Genomic DNA, 15,162 nt, shown 5'->3' with positions numbered 1-15,162 from the left:
CGCAGCAGCTCGTGCATGTGCTTATTATTTTATATTAAATATAACAATATGAGTGTAGGAATGACAATCCAGCCCTTATGTACATGTGGCAACAGGTAGATAATTAAAAAAATATAAAGAGCTGTTCTGGAAGGCAGAATTCACATTGTGGATTAGCTGCAGCTAGTGGAAATAACCGCACATGTGAGTCAATGCGCGTTCACACGCACTGATCAGTTTACTGCTCTGATATATTTAATCATCTTTACACTTATATTTATTCTCCCTTTGGACAGTTTTCTGTTATAAATCAATATATATGGTTTAGAACGTAATACAGTGATACAGCAGTGACCACAGCATACTTTTTTTTTTTTTTTTAAATTGGAGCAAGACGGAGTGCGCAGCGTGTCGACAGACAGTGAGGATTCTGATGATGATGATGATCCCTCTTTTGTTCTGGATGAGGAACCTCCAGCTGTGGCTCCAGGCGTGTTTCGTTAAAGCGTGGAGATCGTGAGCTTCGGTTTTGTTAAGTTCCTCTTTCGTCCCTTTTGCGCTCTTGCTTCGCAGACTGTTCATGATAAAGCTCTTTCGTCCACCTTTTCTCAACGAACTGTGACTTTTTTACTTTTTCCCTTCGTTCAGGAATCGTCGTGTGCCATGTGACTGGGCCATAAAGTACAGTAGTGTTCAGAATAATAGTAGTGCTATGTGACTAAAAAGATTAATCCAGGTTTTGAGCATATTTCTTATTGTTACATGGGAAACAAGGTACCAGTAGATTTAGTAGATTCTCACAAATCCAACAAGACCAAGCATTCATGATATGCACACTCTTAAGGCTATGAAATTGGGCTGTTAGTAAAAAAAAAGTAGAAAAGGGGTGTTCACAATAATAGTAGTGTGGCATTCAGTCAGTGAGTTCGTCAATTTTGTGGAACAAACAGGTGTGAATCAGGTGTCCCCTATGTAAGGGCCAGCACCTGTTGAACATGCTTTTCTCTTTGAAAGCCTGAGGAAAATGGGACGTTCAAGACATTGTTCAGAAGAACAGCGTAGTTTGATTAAAAAGTTGACTGGAGAGGGGAACACCTATACGCAGGTGCAAAAAATTATAGGCTGTTCATGTATAACGATCTCCAATGCTTTAAAATGGACAAAAAAAAACAGAGACGTGTGGAAGAAAACGGAAAACAACCATCAAAATGGATAGAAGAATAACCAGAATGGCAAAGGCTCACCCATTGATCAGCTCCAGGATGATCAAAAACAGTCTGGAGTTACCTGTAAGTGCTGTGACAGTTAGAAGACGCCTGTGTGAAACTAATTTATTTGCAAGAATCCCCCGCAAAGTCCCTGTTAAATAAAAGACATGTGCAGAAGAGGTTACAATTTGCCAAAGAACACATCAACTGCCTAAAGAGAAATGGAGGAATATTTTGTGGACTGATGAGAGTAAAATTGTTCTTTTTGGGTCCAAGGGCCGCAGACAGTTTGTGAGACAACCCCCAAACTCTGAATTTGAGCCACAGTTCACAGTGAAGACAGTGAAGCATGGTGGTGCAAGCATCATGATATGGGCATGTTTCTCCTACTATGGTGTTGGGTCTATATATCGCATACCAGGTATCATGGATCAGTTTGGATATGTCAAAATACTTGAAGAGGTCATGTTGCCTTATGCTGAAGAGGACATGCCCTTGAAATGGGTGTTTCAACAAGACAATGACCCCAAGCACACTAGCAAATGAGCAAAATCTTGATTCCAAACAAACAAAATTAATGCCTCGCAGATGTGAAGAAATCATGAAAAACTGTAGTTATACAACTAAATACTAGTTTAGTGATTCACAGGATTGCTAAAAAAAGCAGTTTGTACATAATAGTTTTGAGTTTGTAGCATCAACAGCAGATGCTACTATTATTGTGAACACCCCCTTTTCTACTTTTTTTACTAGTAGCCCAATTTCATAGCCTTAAAAGTATGCATATCATGAATGCTTGGTCTTGTTGGATTTGTGAGAATCTACTGAATCTACTGGTACCTTGTTTCCCATGTAACAATAAGAAATATACTCAAAACCTGGATTAATCGTTTTAGTCACATAGCACTACTATTATTCTGAACACTACTGTAGGTCTACCTGTGAGTACTGTAACAATTAGAAAACACCTATGTGAAGCCAAGCTATGGGCAAGAAGCCCCCATTACAAACTCAAACATTTACTGTATAAATTGAAAAAAAATGCTTGAAGATTGGGCTTTCCTGTGAATCACTGAACTAATATTTAGTTGTATAACTAAATAAGCACTGCCTCACATCTGTGCTGCATGGAGTCGACCAACTTCTGGCTCCTGTGAACAGGTATTTTAACCTAGGACGATTCAACTACATTCTACAATTCCTCTGCATTTCTTTGTTTTGCCTCAGAAATAGTATTTTTGATGTCACCCGACAAATGTTTGATTAGATTAAGTTCTGGGGATTGGGCTTGCCACTCCATAATGTTAATCTTGCTGGTCTGGAACCAAGATGCTGCTCATTTGCTGGTGTGTTTGGGGTCACTGTTGTGTTGAAACACCCATTCAGAGGACATTTCCTCTTCGGCACAACATCCCAACTTCATTGGAATTGGGGTTGTATTTTCATGTATTAAAACTCTGGCATGCGATAAATAGGCTCAACACCATAGAATGAGAAACATCTCCATATGCATTGAGTGATGCATTTCTCTGGGCATGATTCAGCACACAGGTGACTCAGTGCTGAGGGCCCCAGCAGCTGGAAAAGGCCAATGGGATGCCCTGGTTTCATTTGGCCTGCTGCAGAAAGATAGGTTCTTTCAAGAGTTAGAGAAGAGGTGGCTGTTTTCTTTGGTCTGGGTGATTGTAAGATTGTAATGTACCATGGAACCATGATGGTTCCATGGTATGGGGCTCCTGGACCTGACCTGCCTCAAATATGGGATAATTTGTTTTATATTTAATCAAATAAAAATAAATCAAACGTTGAATGTATCTGTCCCATTATGATGTTTGTGATATCTCAGTTGTACATTACTCACTTGTAGGGTCGGATATTGAAGCGCTTCTTTTCAGGGAAGCCGTACATGCCACAGATGACTCTGGTGTTCATCTCTGTCCAGTCCTCATTGCAGATCTGCCTCCACTTTCCTCCATCTTTGACCTCCAAAAAGCCTTCGGTGATCGGAATCCTTTTCCTCTGAGAGTATGTGGCCCGGATCCTCACATCCTCCACCTGCACAGGAAAATACTAAGAAACACAGCAGAGGATGTGTTACATTACTGCCCTCAGAGTAACACACGTTACAAAGAAAGCGGCAGTACTGTGAAGACAGCAGAGCTGATACTACAGTGTAACAGTTTTAGTTCATGAGATAGTTCATTATTTCAGAGATCTTTGCAGCCAGGATTATTGTCTTCTGTTAGTCAAAAACAGTCCTCTGAAATATTTTTCATTTTCCAGAAACAAAAAAAACAAAAAGGAAAAAAAAAAAAAAAGAAAAAAGCTGCGGTTTCCCCACCAAAAAAAGGCTAGTCCAAGAAATAATTTGGAATGGCAAGATTTTATGAAGAGCTATAACAAATCATTGTTTTTCATTCTTTTAAATATTACAAAACATCTTTCACCTTTCACATTAAAAGCAAATCGTTAAGAAATTATTCGATCCACCGACATCAATAGCCTTTTTGCTTAACGATTCCCTTATCTGTCCTTCAGAGCGGCCGTTGTTTTAGAGGCTGTTTATCAGGAAAATGATAATTTCTTTACATTGATTGCAGACACTGCAGCGGGTCTGTAATCAACCATTTCTGCAGCGGCTGTTCTTGAAGCTTGAAGCAACAAAGCAGTGCTCTGACCCACTGCATCGTTGGTTCTGGTTCACTGCTTTGCTGCTTTTCAGAAGCGGCAAGTCGGCTTCTTAACCCCTCTCAAAGCCATTTAAAGATGTCAATCGTGAGTCACTTTTGTGTGGATTAAAGTCACTAACTGGGACTTTTGTCTTGTTGCGGGCATGAAATGAGAATCATCCTCCGTTCCATTCATACAGCTCCAAACACTGTGCTGCTCTCTGCCGAGTCAAGTTAAGAGTCCGGTTGGAATTAATAACTTCAAAGTGAATCACTGTTTGAAATCAAATGACACCTCTTTACAAATGTTGTAACACAGACAACAAACTACAACTGACTAAAACATTTTTTTCCTCCCAAAATGAGACATCCTGCATTCTTTATGAATTACTTTGATGCTGACATGCAGCACAGCCAGCTGCAACAGCTCAGCTCAGAGGTATGGAAACTACAGATTTTATTTTTGTTTATTTCCAGAGATCAAGGAACCAGTAACCAATTTCATATTTATTTACTTTAAGACTCAATAAAATGTGATTGACATAGAAAACCTGTAAAGCCAACTTTTACAACACCAATTCCATTGAAGTTGGGACGTTGTGTAAAATGTAAATAAAAACAGAATACAATGATTTGCAAATATGTAATAAAAGTTGAATTAATATTATGTTAAAATGTGTTAGTTATGCCAAAGATGTTTAAAAACACACAGAGATGTTTACATGTTAAAAAGATGCTTAAAATATGACAAAAAGTAAAAAAAAAAAGAATTATAGAAAGTTCTTTAAAAACACGTTTAAAATGTTTACGAAGGCTGTAAAATGTGTAAATGCATAGACAGTTCCTTAAAAACACACAAATATTTTTAAAAATGTGTTTAAGATGTGTAAAAGAATAAAAAGAAACACAGAAAGATGCTGACATTGTGTGTTTGTGTGTCGGGGGGGCAGTTATTCATTTGTTTTCCGAGGGGGAGCTCACTCTCCCACACTTTGAAAACACCTGTCTTAGAGGCTTTAAATGTAGGAATAGATGTATATTTACAAAGAAAATGAAGTTGATCACACAAAGCCTGAAATATCTTGGGTTCATACGCTCTACAATGAAATGGAAGTTAACATGAATGTAGGGATCACAGCATTTTTATTTACTTGTTTATTTTTGCTTGCTTGTTTGTTTGTTTGCATTTTCCATATCATTCCAGCTTTTTCTGATTTGGGGTTATAATACTTATGATGTATACATACTGTACATACATTAGGTAACATATATCAGTGGTTTTCCTGTTGCTTTGGAAACACTGAGTCCATGACTCAGAAGAGCTGAAAGAAATGTCGCTACAGGGCAGAGAGGAAGGTATTCAGACAAAACATCTGTCGGCTTCTCATCTAAGATCTTGGATTTCATGAATTACCATGGAGCCCAAAGGAAAAATAAAAATTAAAAACAGATGATGTCGAATTGTTTTGTTTTTTATTACATCTGCCAAGGGCCGGATCTGGATTCTGGATCAAATTTCACTTTATATAGGCTTTGAAGGATTACGTCAAAACTACTTCACAGATTCTCACCAAATTTTCACCACGGACACATATTGGGCCTTGGAAGACTGCATTAAATTTTGGAGGTGATCAGATAGATATTAGGGCATGGAAGTCCCCACTGAATTTTGGAGGTGATCTGGATCTGGATTCTGGCTCAGGATTTCACTTTATATGCTTTAAAGGATTACATCAAAACTACTTCACAGATTTTCACCACAGATACATTTTACGCTATGGAAGACTCCATTAAATTTTGGAGGTGATCCGGATCCGGATTTGCGGACATCAGAAATCTCTGGTTGCTCTTGTTATTATTATTATTATTGAGGATTATACGAAAACACTTCCAAATGAAATACATAAATACGGGATGCCAGTCTAAAACAGGTTACTTCCTCAGCCAAGGCCAATACCTACTGACAGCTGGGTGAACTAGGAGAAAGCATCTTAGTGTACTAAGCATTTTGTCAAAGAACACAGACAGATAGTGTGACCAGGAATCAAACACAGGTCTGCATATTGGTAGCCTAACTAACCCACTGGGCTACCTGCTCTACAAAATGAAGATTAACAAATGACGATTCAAAAAAAGCTAAAACAAACTGAGCTGCTGACAGGATTCAGGTTGGGAGTTTGTTTTCAGGTGGTCCACAGTGTAATGAAATCTTAACACAACGCTGACTTTAAAGCCAGTCAATCACTCTGAACATCACAGTTAATTACACTGAACGTCATGTGACCTATCCTCAAAATCAGTGACGCATGGGAACCTTTGAACTCCAGATTTTATTGGAAACCAGCTGGCGAATAATTGTGCCATTGTTCTCTGCCCTCTGAGAGTCACGTCCTGCAGTGTGATCCTGGCTTTGCGAGTTTTCACTGCAGATACCAAAGAGAGACCTCTGAGCTGTTCTGAGGTATGTTAATGCTGAACTCAGTAATTTTCTAACAGCTAGCTTCTTTAACCCTGGAGAAACCCAACTTCCAGGCACAGCTCCCAGTAAATATTAAGTCTTTGCACAGAGGGTGGTTTCCTGAGGTAGTGTCAGCCTGAGGGAAATATTCAAGGCTAAAACCAAACGCTGCAAAGGAGGTGGAGCCAGAGCTCAGACTGGGGTGACACCAGTCACCACCCCACAAGCAGTGAGCAGAGTGAGTGAAAACCACTCGTTTAAGAACTGACTGAATGTTTCCTGAATAAATGGCTGAATGAGTTGAGACAAAGAGCATGACCAGGGGGTCAGAGAGTCCGCATGTAAACCAGTTCTATTAGGGTCTGTTGTGATGCATTAATGAACCATCAAACATTAAAAAAAACATGTCCATAAATACACCCAAAAGACTTACAGTGTTATAGTACAAAGTCAATGGGAAAATGTGTTTAATGAAAGAGAAAACATGCATAAAGGCAAGTGAAGATAAGATAGTGGGTAGAAGGTGAGAATGTCAAGCACACTAGTTTGGCCAGCATTGTGTTTGACTGCAAGAAAGGAAACTGGTCGCCCAAACCTGATAAGTGAAAGGCAAGATGACACCTACCCACATCTGGGTGACATCCAGGAATTTCTCCACAAACCACCAGACATAAACGCAGCATTATCCTATTTGGATAAGGGCCAGATCCACAGGGGTCATTTTTAGGACTGGGTTTCAGAGAAATGTCCAAGAGAATGACATCAACAGAGCAAATAAGATGATGGCTTGATGATGATTGATGTTTTTATTACCCTGAACAAGATCCACCTTTATCACATATACTGTGTACATTGATCTGTTGAAATGCAGAAGGATGTAATCATGTCATGTGAAAGAAAAATTATTGGTGCAAATTGAAACCCTGACCACTATAATCTAACACATACCTATAAATGTATGATACAAGAAAATTTTCATGTGGAATGACAGCAAGAACAGATTAAAATAAGATGCTCCCTTGTTTTCACTCGGGGTCGCTACAATAGATCCAAGGTGGATCTGCATGCTGATTTGGCACATTTTATGCCGGATGCCATGCCCTTCCTGAAGCAACTCTACATTACATGGAGAAATATGGCAGGGGTGGGGTTTGAACTGAGAACATTGTGCACTGAAACCAAGTTCACTAGCCACTTGGCCACCATCCCTGTCTGACAACAAGAACAAACCAAACTACAGCACTGTGCTCATAGAGCATAAACCTCCACCAACACTAGTTTCCAATTCCACAAATTTTTACCTTGGAAAAAAATTTCAAGGTCTAAGTCCTGTTAGAAGTGGCTTTTCATAAGCTAAAATATAATACAAAATATAGATCAAAAGGGCTTTTCAATGTTAAAAAGAATCAAATATCCGCTAAATCCACAATGGGGCTCAGATGCAGATCAAACTTAGTCTGTTCATTGAGAGTGCCAGTTTGCACCTCATTGTCACAAATGAAAGTGATTGAGGCACTTTTGATTGAGATATAATACAAAATGTACATCAAATGGGTTTTTCAATATGAAATTCAAATGTCAGTTCAAATGTCAGTTTGATCAGTTCTAGATCAAACTTTGTCAGGTGATAGTGAGCACAAGTCTGCACCTCACTTTCAAATATGAGAGTGATTGGGGCACATTTGATTAAGATATAATGTAAAATATACATTAAATGGGCTTTTCAATGTTAAATTTAAATGGCCACAAAATCTGTAATCTAGATCAAACTTTGTCAGTCAATAAAGGATACATCCTACACAACACTCTTTTTGACAGTTATGATTTTTTGAAAATTCGTTCAATGGTAAAGATAGGGATTTTTCAGTTTTCCATGATTTTTCCTGACTTTGCCCTTTGATCTATGACCTTGAGAACTGAATTACCTCTTGCCTATCAGGATATTAATCCTCAGTAAAACTTCATAGCATAACAAAAAGTTGTGGGCTCCAGGCTGTTCACAAACAGACAGACAAACAAACAAACAGGGGAGATAACATTAATGGTTACTTTTATTATTGTCTTGATCGGTCAATTATTTTTACAATTAATCAATGAATGACTGGTTATAAAATGAAGACTGAAACAAAATGAATGTCTTTTTTAAAATATAAACTCAATGACAGATTATTATTTCTTAAGAAAAGTCCAAATACAGGATATAGCAGTTTTCACTGGTTTAGACAAGTTCAAATTCAGCTAATATCTGGTTTCTTTCAGCTAATTTAAATCCAGTTTAAAACTACTTAAAAGCCTTTTAAACCTATACATTGTTGGTGTAGAACTGCAGTACTTATATTTAGATTTCTCTCTTCTGTTCATATTCATGTTGTGCTCGTGTGGACATTTTTATATATAGTTAGCTCACATGCCACGTTGAGTTAAGAAATTTTGTGATGACCTTCTGCTCACCCTGAAGCAAAGAGAACAAACACACTCCCTCATTTTGGTAAAAGTGTCAAACAGCAGTATAATACGGTTAGTTATTCACTCTGTAGCTTCATTTTAAAGTGCTCCTTTCCTGTTGAAAAAACTCAAATATTTTTCATCCTGTGGAGCAATGTGAGTTATGGAGAAAAAACGTGGAAGGATTCAGCAGTAGCACTTTTGGTGAGCTTTGACCATTACTGAACTATTTCCACTGTGTTTTTCTGACTGAATCCCCGTCAGCCGGGAGGCCCGTGAACATAAGACTGTCTAGTCAGACTGACTGTTTCTACCACTGTGCATTTCTTCCCCTCCAGTCAGCTCTGCAGCTATGCTGCACATTCTTCTACACGTGCCTCCACCCAGACACCCACCCTTAAAATACACACATATAAATATATAATATAAATATATATAACACCAAAAAATTACATGAAGACCAAGAGAACAATGAGGTTCTTTTAAATGCCTTTCAAATCTGCTCACCTTTGCCTCACAAACACAAATAAAGATGTGTGTATGCACATCCATCACTGTGTCCTGCTCCCATCTTGACAGTGAACGCAACAAGGCAATCCTCACTAAATGCCAAAATAACTTGCTCCCAAACCACATATAATGCAAATCTTCACTTTTACAACCAATTTTCTGTGGCTAAGAGAGGGGGATGTACAGTAGTGTTCAGAATAATAGGAGTGCTATGTGACTAAAAAGATTAATCCAGGTTTTGAGTATATTTCTTATTGTTACATGGGAAACAAGGTACCAGTAGATTCAGTAGATTCTCACAAATCCAACAAGACCAAGCATTCATGATATGCCTACTCTTAAGGCTATGAAATTGGGCTATTAGTAAAAAAAAAAAAAAAGTAGAAAAGGGGGTGTTCACAATAATAGTAGTGTGGCATTCAGTCAGTGAGTTCGTCAATATTGTGGAACAAACACGTGTGAATCAGGTGTCCCCTATTTAAGGATGAAGCCAGCACCTGTTGAACATGCTTTTCTCTTTGAAAGCCTGAGGAAAATGGGACGTTCAAGACATTGTTCAGAAGAACAGTGTAGTTTGATTAAAAAGTTGATTGGAGAGGGGAAAACCAATACACAGGTGCAAAAAATTATAGGCTGTTCATCTACAATGATCTCCAATACTTTAAAATGGACAAAAAAAACCCCCCCAAAAAAACAGATGTGTGGAAGAAAACGGAAAACAACCATCAAAATGGATAAAAGAATAACCAGAATGACAAAGGCTCACCCACTGATCAGCTCCAGGATGATCAAAGACAGTCTGGAGTTACCTGTAAGTGCTGTGACAGTTAGAAGACGCCTGTGTGAAGCTAATTTATTTGCAAGAATCCCCCGCAAAGTCCCTCTGTTAAATAAAAGACGTGCAGAAGAGGTTACAATTTGCCAAAGAACACATCAACTGCCTAAAGAGAAATGGAGGAATATTTTGTGGACTGATGAGAGTAAAATTGTTCTTTTTGGGTCCAAGGGCTGCAGACAGTTTGTGAGACGACCCCCAAACTCTGAATTCAACCACAGTTCACAGTGAAGACAGTGAAGCATGGTGGTGCAAGCATCATGATATGGGCATGTTTCTCCTACTATGGTGTTGGGCCTATATATCGCATACCAGGTATCATGGATCAGTTTGGATATGTCAAAATACTTGAAGAGGTCATGCTGCCTTATGCTGAAGAGGACATGCCCTTGAAATGGGTGTTTCAACAAGATAATGACCCCAAGCACACTAGTAAATAAGCAAAATCTTGGTTCCAAACAAACAAAATTAATGCCTCGCAGATGTGAACAAATCATGAAAAACTGTGGTTATACAACTAAATACTAGTTTAGTGATTCACAGGATTGCTAAAAAAGCAGTCTGAACATAACAGTTTTGAGTTTGTGGCGTCAACAGCAGATGCTACTATTATTGTGAACACCCCCTTTTCTACTTTTTTTTTACTAATAGCCCAATTTCATAGCCTTAAGAGTGTGCATATCATGAATGCTTGGTCTTGTTGGATTTGTGAGAATCTACTGAATCTACTGGTACCTTGTTTCCCATGTAACAATAAGAAATATACTCAAAACCTGGATTAATCTTTTTAGTCACATAACACTACTATTATTCTGAACAATACTGTATACATGAACATTTCCAAGTCACTGAATATGTCTTGGAGTTTATTGACATTAATCATTCAGAAATACAAACAGTATGGTACTGTATGGTAAATCTGTGTGGAATAGGCAGTTCTCAAAAACTGAGTGACTGTGCAAGGAAAAGAATAGCAAGGGAAGCCACAACACCCACAAAAAGTCTGAAGGTATTAAAAGCTTTTGTGTATTTGGTTGGAGAAACTGTGCAAGGTGCAACTTTTGTCTGCTGCATCATTAGTTATACAACTTCAGAAATGGTGATAACATCAGCAGTTTGATGGCCAGCTCAAAAAAAAAAGAATTTTGGAAAATTTAAGACTAGGCTGTTGCATGGGAACATGTACACACTCATTTATTGTTTCCTGTTACAGAGTATATCACATTTTTTGTATGTCACAAAACTTGCACCCCAGAGATGACATACCAATGATGCAGGGCAGATGTTTATGGAATTTCCTTAGTTAATGCTGCGTTTACACATAACGATGACAAGTCACGAATGCTACAAAGTATACATTCTTGGCTGCTGATCACAAATGTGATGATTTGCGTCAGGTGTCCTCAGGAACTGCTGCAACCTGTTACCATGTGTTATGATTAGTAGCACGTGTTGCTGGCGAATTATCAGGAACCATTACCCACAGTCAAGAATAATGTTCCGTGCTGTTCCACGTAACAGCGCATTGTTACATTCTGTCACGTCTGAATGAGGTGAATTGTCTCCACACACACACCCATATTCATGCATCAGCTGCTGAACAATTCAGATCGCTCCAGTTTGCTCCTCAAAATCCACAGCAGAAGAACTTTGTGATGGCATGCCTATTTGGGCTCTGTGCCATGGAGTGGCGCAGAGAGGAGGAGGACATGAGAGAGCCAGATGTGTGGCTCCACGCGGCTCTCATCTCATGCATTTTCCCAAACATCAGGCACATGCAGCAGGTGGAACACCTGCAGGAGCATGCTTAGGAGGATTGGAATGAAACTTTTAGCCAATTTGGTGTCACTGTCCTTCAGCACACTGCAGCAATGAAACTGAATGCAGTGCAGCAGGGTTTAATTGTGCGCACGTCAGAGAAGAACGCTGTCACGCTCTCTTAAGGATCACCACTAATCAAGATGGATCAACACGCTCAGTTACGACCTCCACGACATGAAGTGAAATGAGGGTGGTGCATGACATTCGTGGAAGATTTTTGACAGCCAAAAACATGCTCCACAAAAATCCCGAATATCACGCACCAACATGCACTATTAAGAAACCTATTCAGATGCGTTAAGTCACATTAAGAATGTCAGGAATGTGCCAAGAATGATGCAAATATGACATTCGTAACGTGTCCTGCCTATGTGTAAACGCAGCATATGGTATAGTTAAGATGTACTTACTATTTAGTTATCTATTTCTTTGAATATGTATGATATCAGGTCCATTAATGATACACAGACATGGAACATCATGATTTGTGTATGTTACGCTCTACAGCAGGGGTGGGCAACTTATTCCAGAAAGGGCCAAGAGGGTGCAGGTTATCTTTGCAGCCACTGACTCCACCAGGTAATTTCACCCCTGCTCTATAGTATTCCAGTTGTTACAGAACCAGCTTGGAACTATGTCATGAGTTACAGTGCACTGTTGTTTGGTACTCACAATACATCTTGGTTTGAACACTTCAAGTACTAGCTAACAGTTCCAACATATCTCTTTCAGTTGCTGTACATCACCTTTTTGTGTACATCACATTTTTGTGTATCTCGTATTGGACCAGAAATACGGACATGCCATTGGAAGAGTATTAGTTTTAAGGAAGTAGGCTAGTCAAAGTGTGGTCCAAGAATCTTCAAAAATGCATTTTTTTTTTTTGCCTGTGGCGAGGTAATCTGAATGTTGATTCAGCTGTGTTGCCACACTGAGCAGATATTAAGGTCTGAAATTTCACAGGTTAATACTCCAGACAGTACCCTTTAAAATGGTATAAGATAAGACTTTACTGATCTCACAGTGGAGAAATTCGTGTTACTTCAGCTCTTAAAAAAAGACACACAAGATGGGTGCGAGTGGAGGAAAACGTGCATCAAACAGTGTGTGCAAGGATAGGCAATAATAATGATACTTGTAATAATGTAATAAGATAAGAGAATGAGGTACAAATAGAATATATATATATATATATATATATATATATATATATATATATATATATATATATATATATATATATATACCCACATACATTACATTGCATATTTCAAGGTACTTCATTTTCTACCCTATGGTGACCAGAATCTGTACATGTTTCCAAGGTACGAGCCACTAATAAGTCCCTTCAGCTGCTCCCTTGTTTCACTCAGGGTTGCTACAGCAGACCCAAGGTCGACCTGCACGTTGATTTGGCGCAAGTTTTACACTGGATGCCCTTCCTGACACAACTTCACAGTACATGGAGTACATGGGGTTTGAACCAGGAACCTTCTGCAGTGGTGGTGGGCAAATACTTGGCCACCACCCCTGCTGGAATATTTAAGACTATTGATGGTAATTATATATGTGTGGAGTATATGAAGGCTTACAATCTCTTAAATAATTTACACTGAATAAGTCTGTCGGCCAGTGTGATAAATCATATAATGCTGTAATGAGAGGCACATCCCTAGACTTTGAGCCCCATGGATCCAAACTGAGATACAGATTCCAGCTCTAAATCCACCTGTTGATCATGTGGTCTTTATTGCATACGTCATTTTAGACTCCAACCCAACTCTGGCTCACGTTTCCTTTTGTTGCATAATTGTGAATGTGAAGCCTTGAAATTCTTGTAAGTGGACACCATCATGACTAAAGGAGAAAATTAACTTTTGTCTTGTTTCAAAATGTAAAGAAGAAAATAAACCTTTATCCAATGCACTCTGTTATTGCAGCTGGCTTCATATAACTTTGTGCTGACTACAGATAAACCTGAAAAATCTAGTGAGCATACAAGGTCTGTTAGAAAAGTATCCGACCTTTTTATTTTTTTCACAAACCTGATGGATTTGAATCACGTGTGCTTGTATGAGCCAACCTTGAACCTTCGTGCGCATGCGTGAATTTTTTCACGCCTGTCGATTGCATCATTTGCTTGTAAGCAGCCTTTGTGTGAGGATGGGTGTAGTCTCTCGTTGTTTTTTCTTTGCAAGGAAATGGCGGAACGACTGGAGCACCGCGATTGCATCAAATTTTGCCAGAAACTGGGCGACAGCCAGGTAGAAACCATTTGGATTATTCAGACGGCTTTTGGTGACGATCCTATGGGCATCACACAGATTAAGGAGCGGTACAACCGGTTTAAAGACGGCCGCACAACGGTGGAGAGTGAGCCGCGCTCTGGGCGGCCATCAACACGCTGAAATGACCAGATCATTTCTACAGTGAACACTGTGGTGATGCGGGACCGTCGTGTGACTATCCGAGAAATTGCGGAAGAGATTTTAAATGCCTTTCATCAGCCGTTAAACTTTTCACCGAAAACCAGCTAAATTTCTCGAATAGTGTCCACTCGGATATTCCTCACAGGTCCAGAAAAAATTTTGATAAAGCAACGCGCACCGTCTCGAGCAGCGTGTGAAACAAAGGAATTCAGCCGAGAGGGCTGGACCACATCTCACTCAAGGCCTGCCCACAGGGGAATGACGTCACCGACACGCGTGAAAAAAGTCACGCATGCGCACGAGGGTTCAAGCATGATTGGTGTAATCGCACGTCATTCAAATCCATATAATTAAAAAAATAAATAAAAGTGTCGGTTTCTTATCTAATACACCTCGTATGGCAGCGATGCTACGCATGCTCTGATTGGCTGATTTCCGGTCTGATATTTTCCAATATCTGACCGGTTACTATGACAAACCAGAAAGCTAAAAACACAATTAGAAAACCAAGACGGACATGAATGTAAATATCTAAACAGCATTAGAAAAACAGATTGAAAGCTTACCAGCTAACAACCGGACCGCCTGTTAAGCTAGTGGAGGTGAAGAAAGAGAATGGGTACGAGCCCAGCGCCGTCAGCAACATATTTGGGCAATACTGTATGTTTGCGTGTTTCTGTATATTAGGGTTCTTGCCAGCGCAGCTGAGCATAGAGGGCCCCTATGCTGTGATTTGGGCCCCTATGCTGTGATTTAACCAACACAGTGGTGCTTTTCATAGGGGGCTTTTTTTTTAGTCCCTTTTTTA

At 39.3% G+C, this 15,162-nt stretch overlaps 1 protein-coding gene across 1 annotated transcript in view; it reads right to left on the bottom strand.

The window, feature by feature from the left end:
• The window catches only part of loxl2a (lysyl oxidase-like 2a), a 111,328-nt gene that overhangs the window by 68,201 nt on the left and 27,965 nt on the right, over positions 1–15,162 (bottom strand). The window contains exon 4 of the mRNA XM_034167060.1: positions 3,049–3,257. Coding sequence (XP_034022951.1) covers positions 3,049–3,257 — 209 coding nt within the window. The remainder of the gene's footprint in view (positions 1–3,048; positions 3,258–15,162) is intronic.

Source organism: Thalassophryne amazonica, chromosome 3 (genome assembly GCF_902500255.1).
Source record: "Thalassophryne amazonica chromosome 3, fThaAma1.1, whole genome shotgun sequence".
NCBI lineage: Eukaryota > Metazoa > Chordata > Actinopteri > Batrachoidiformes > Batrachoididae > Thalassophryne > Thalassophryne amazonica.
This window is presented reverse-complemented; position numbering and strand designations above follow the sequence as displayed.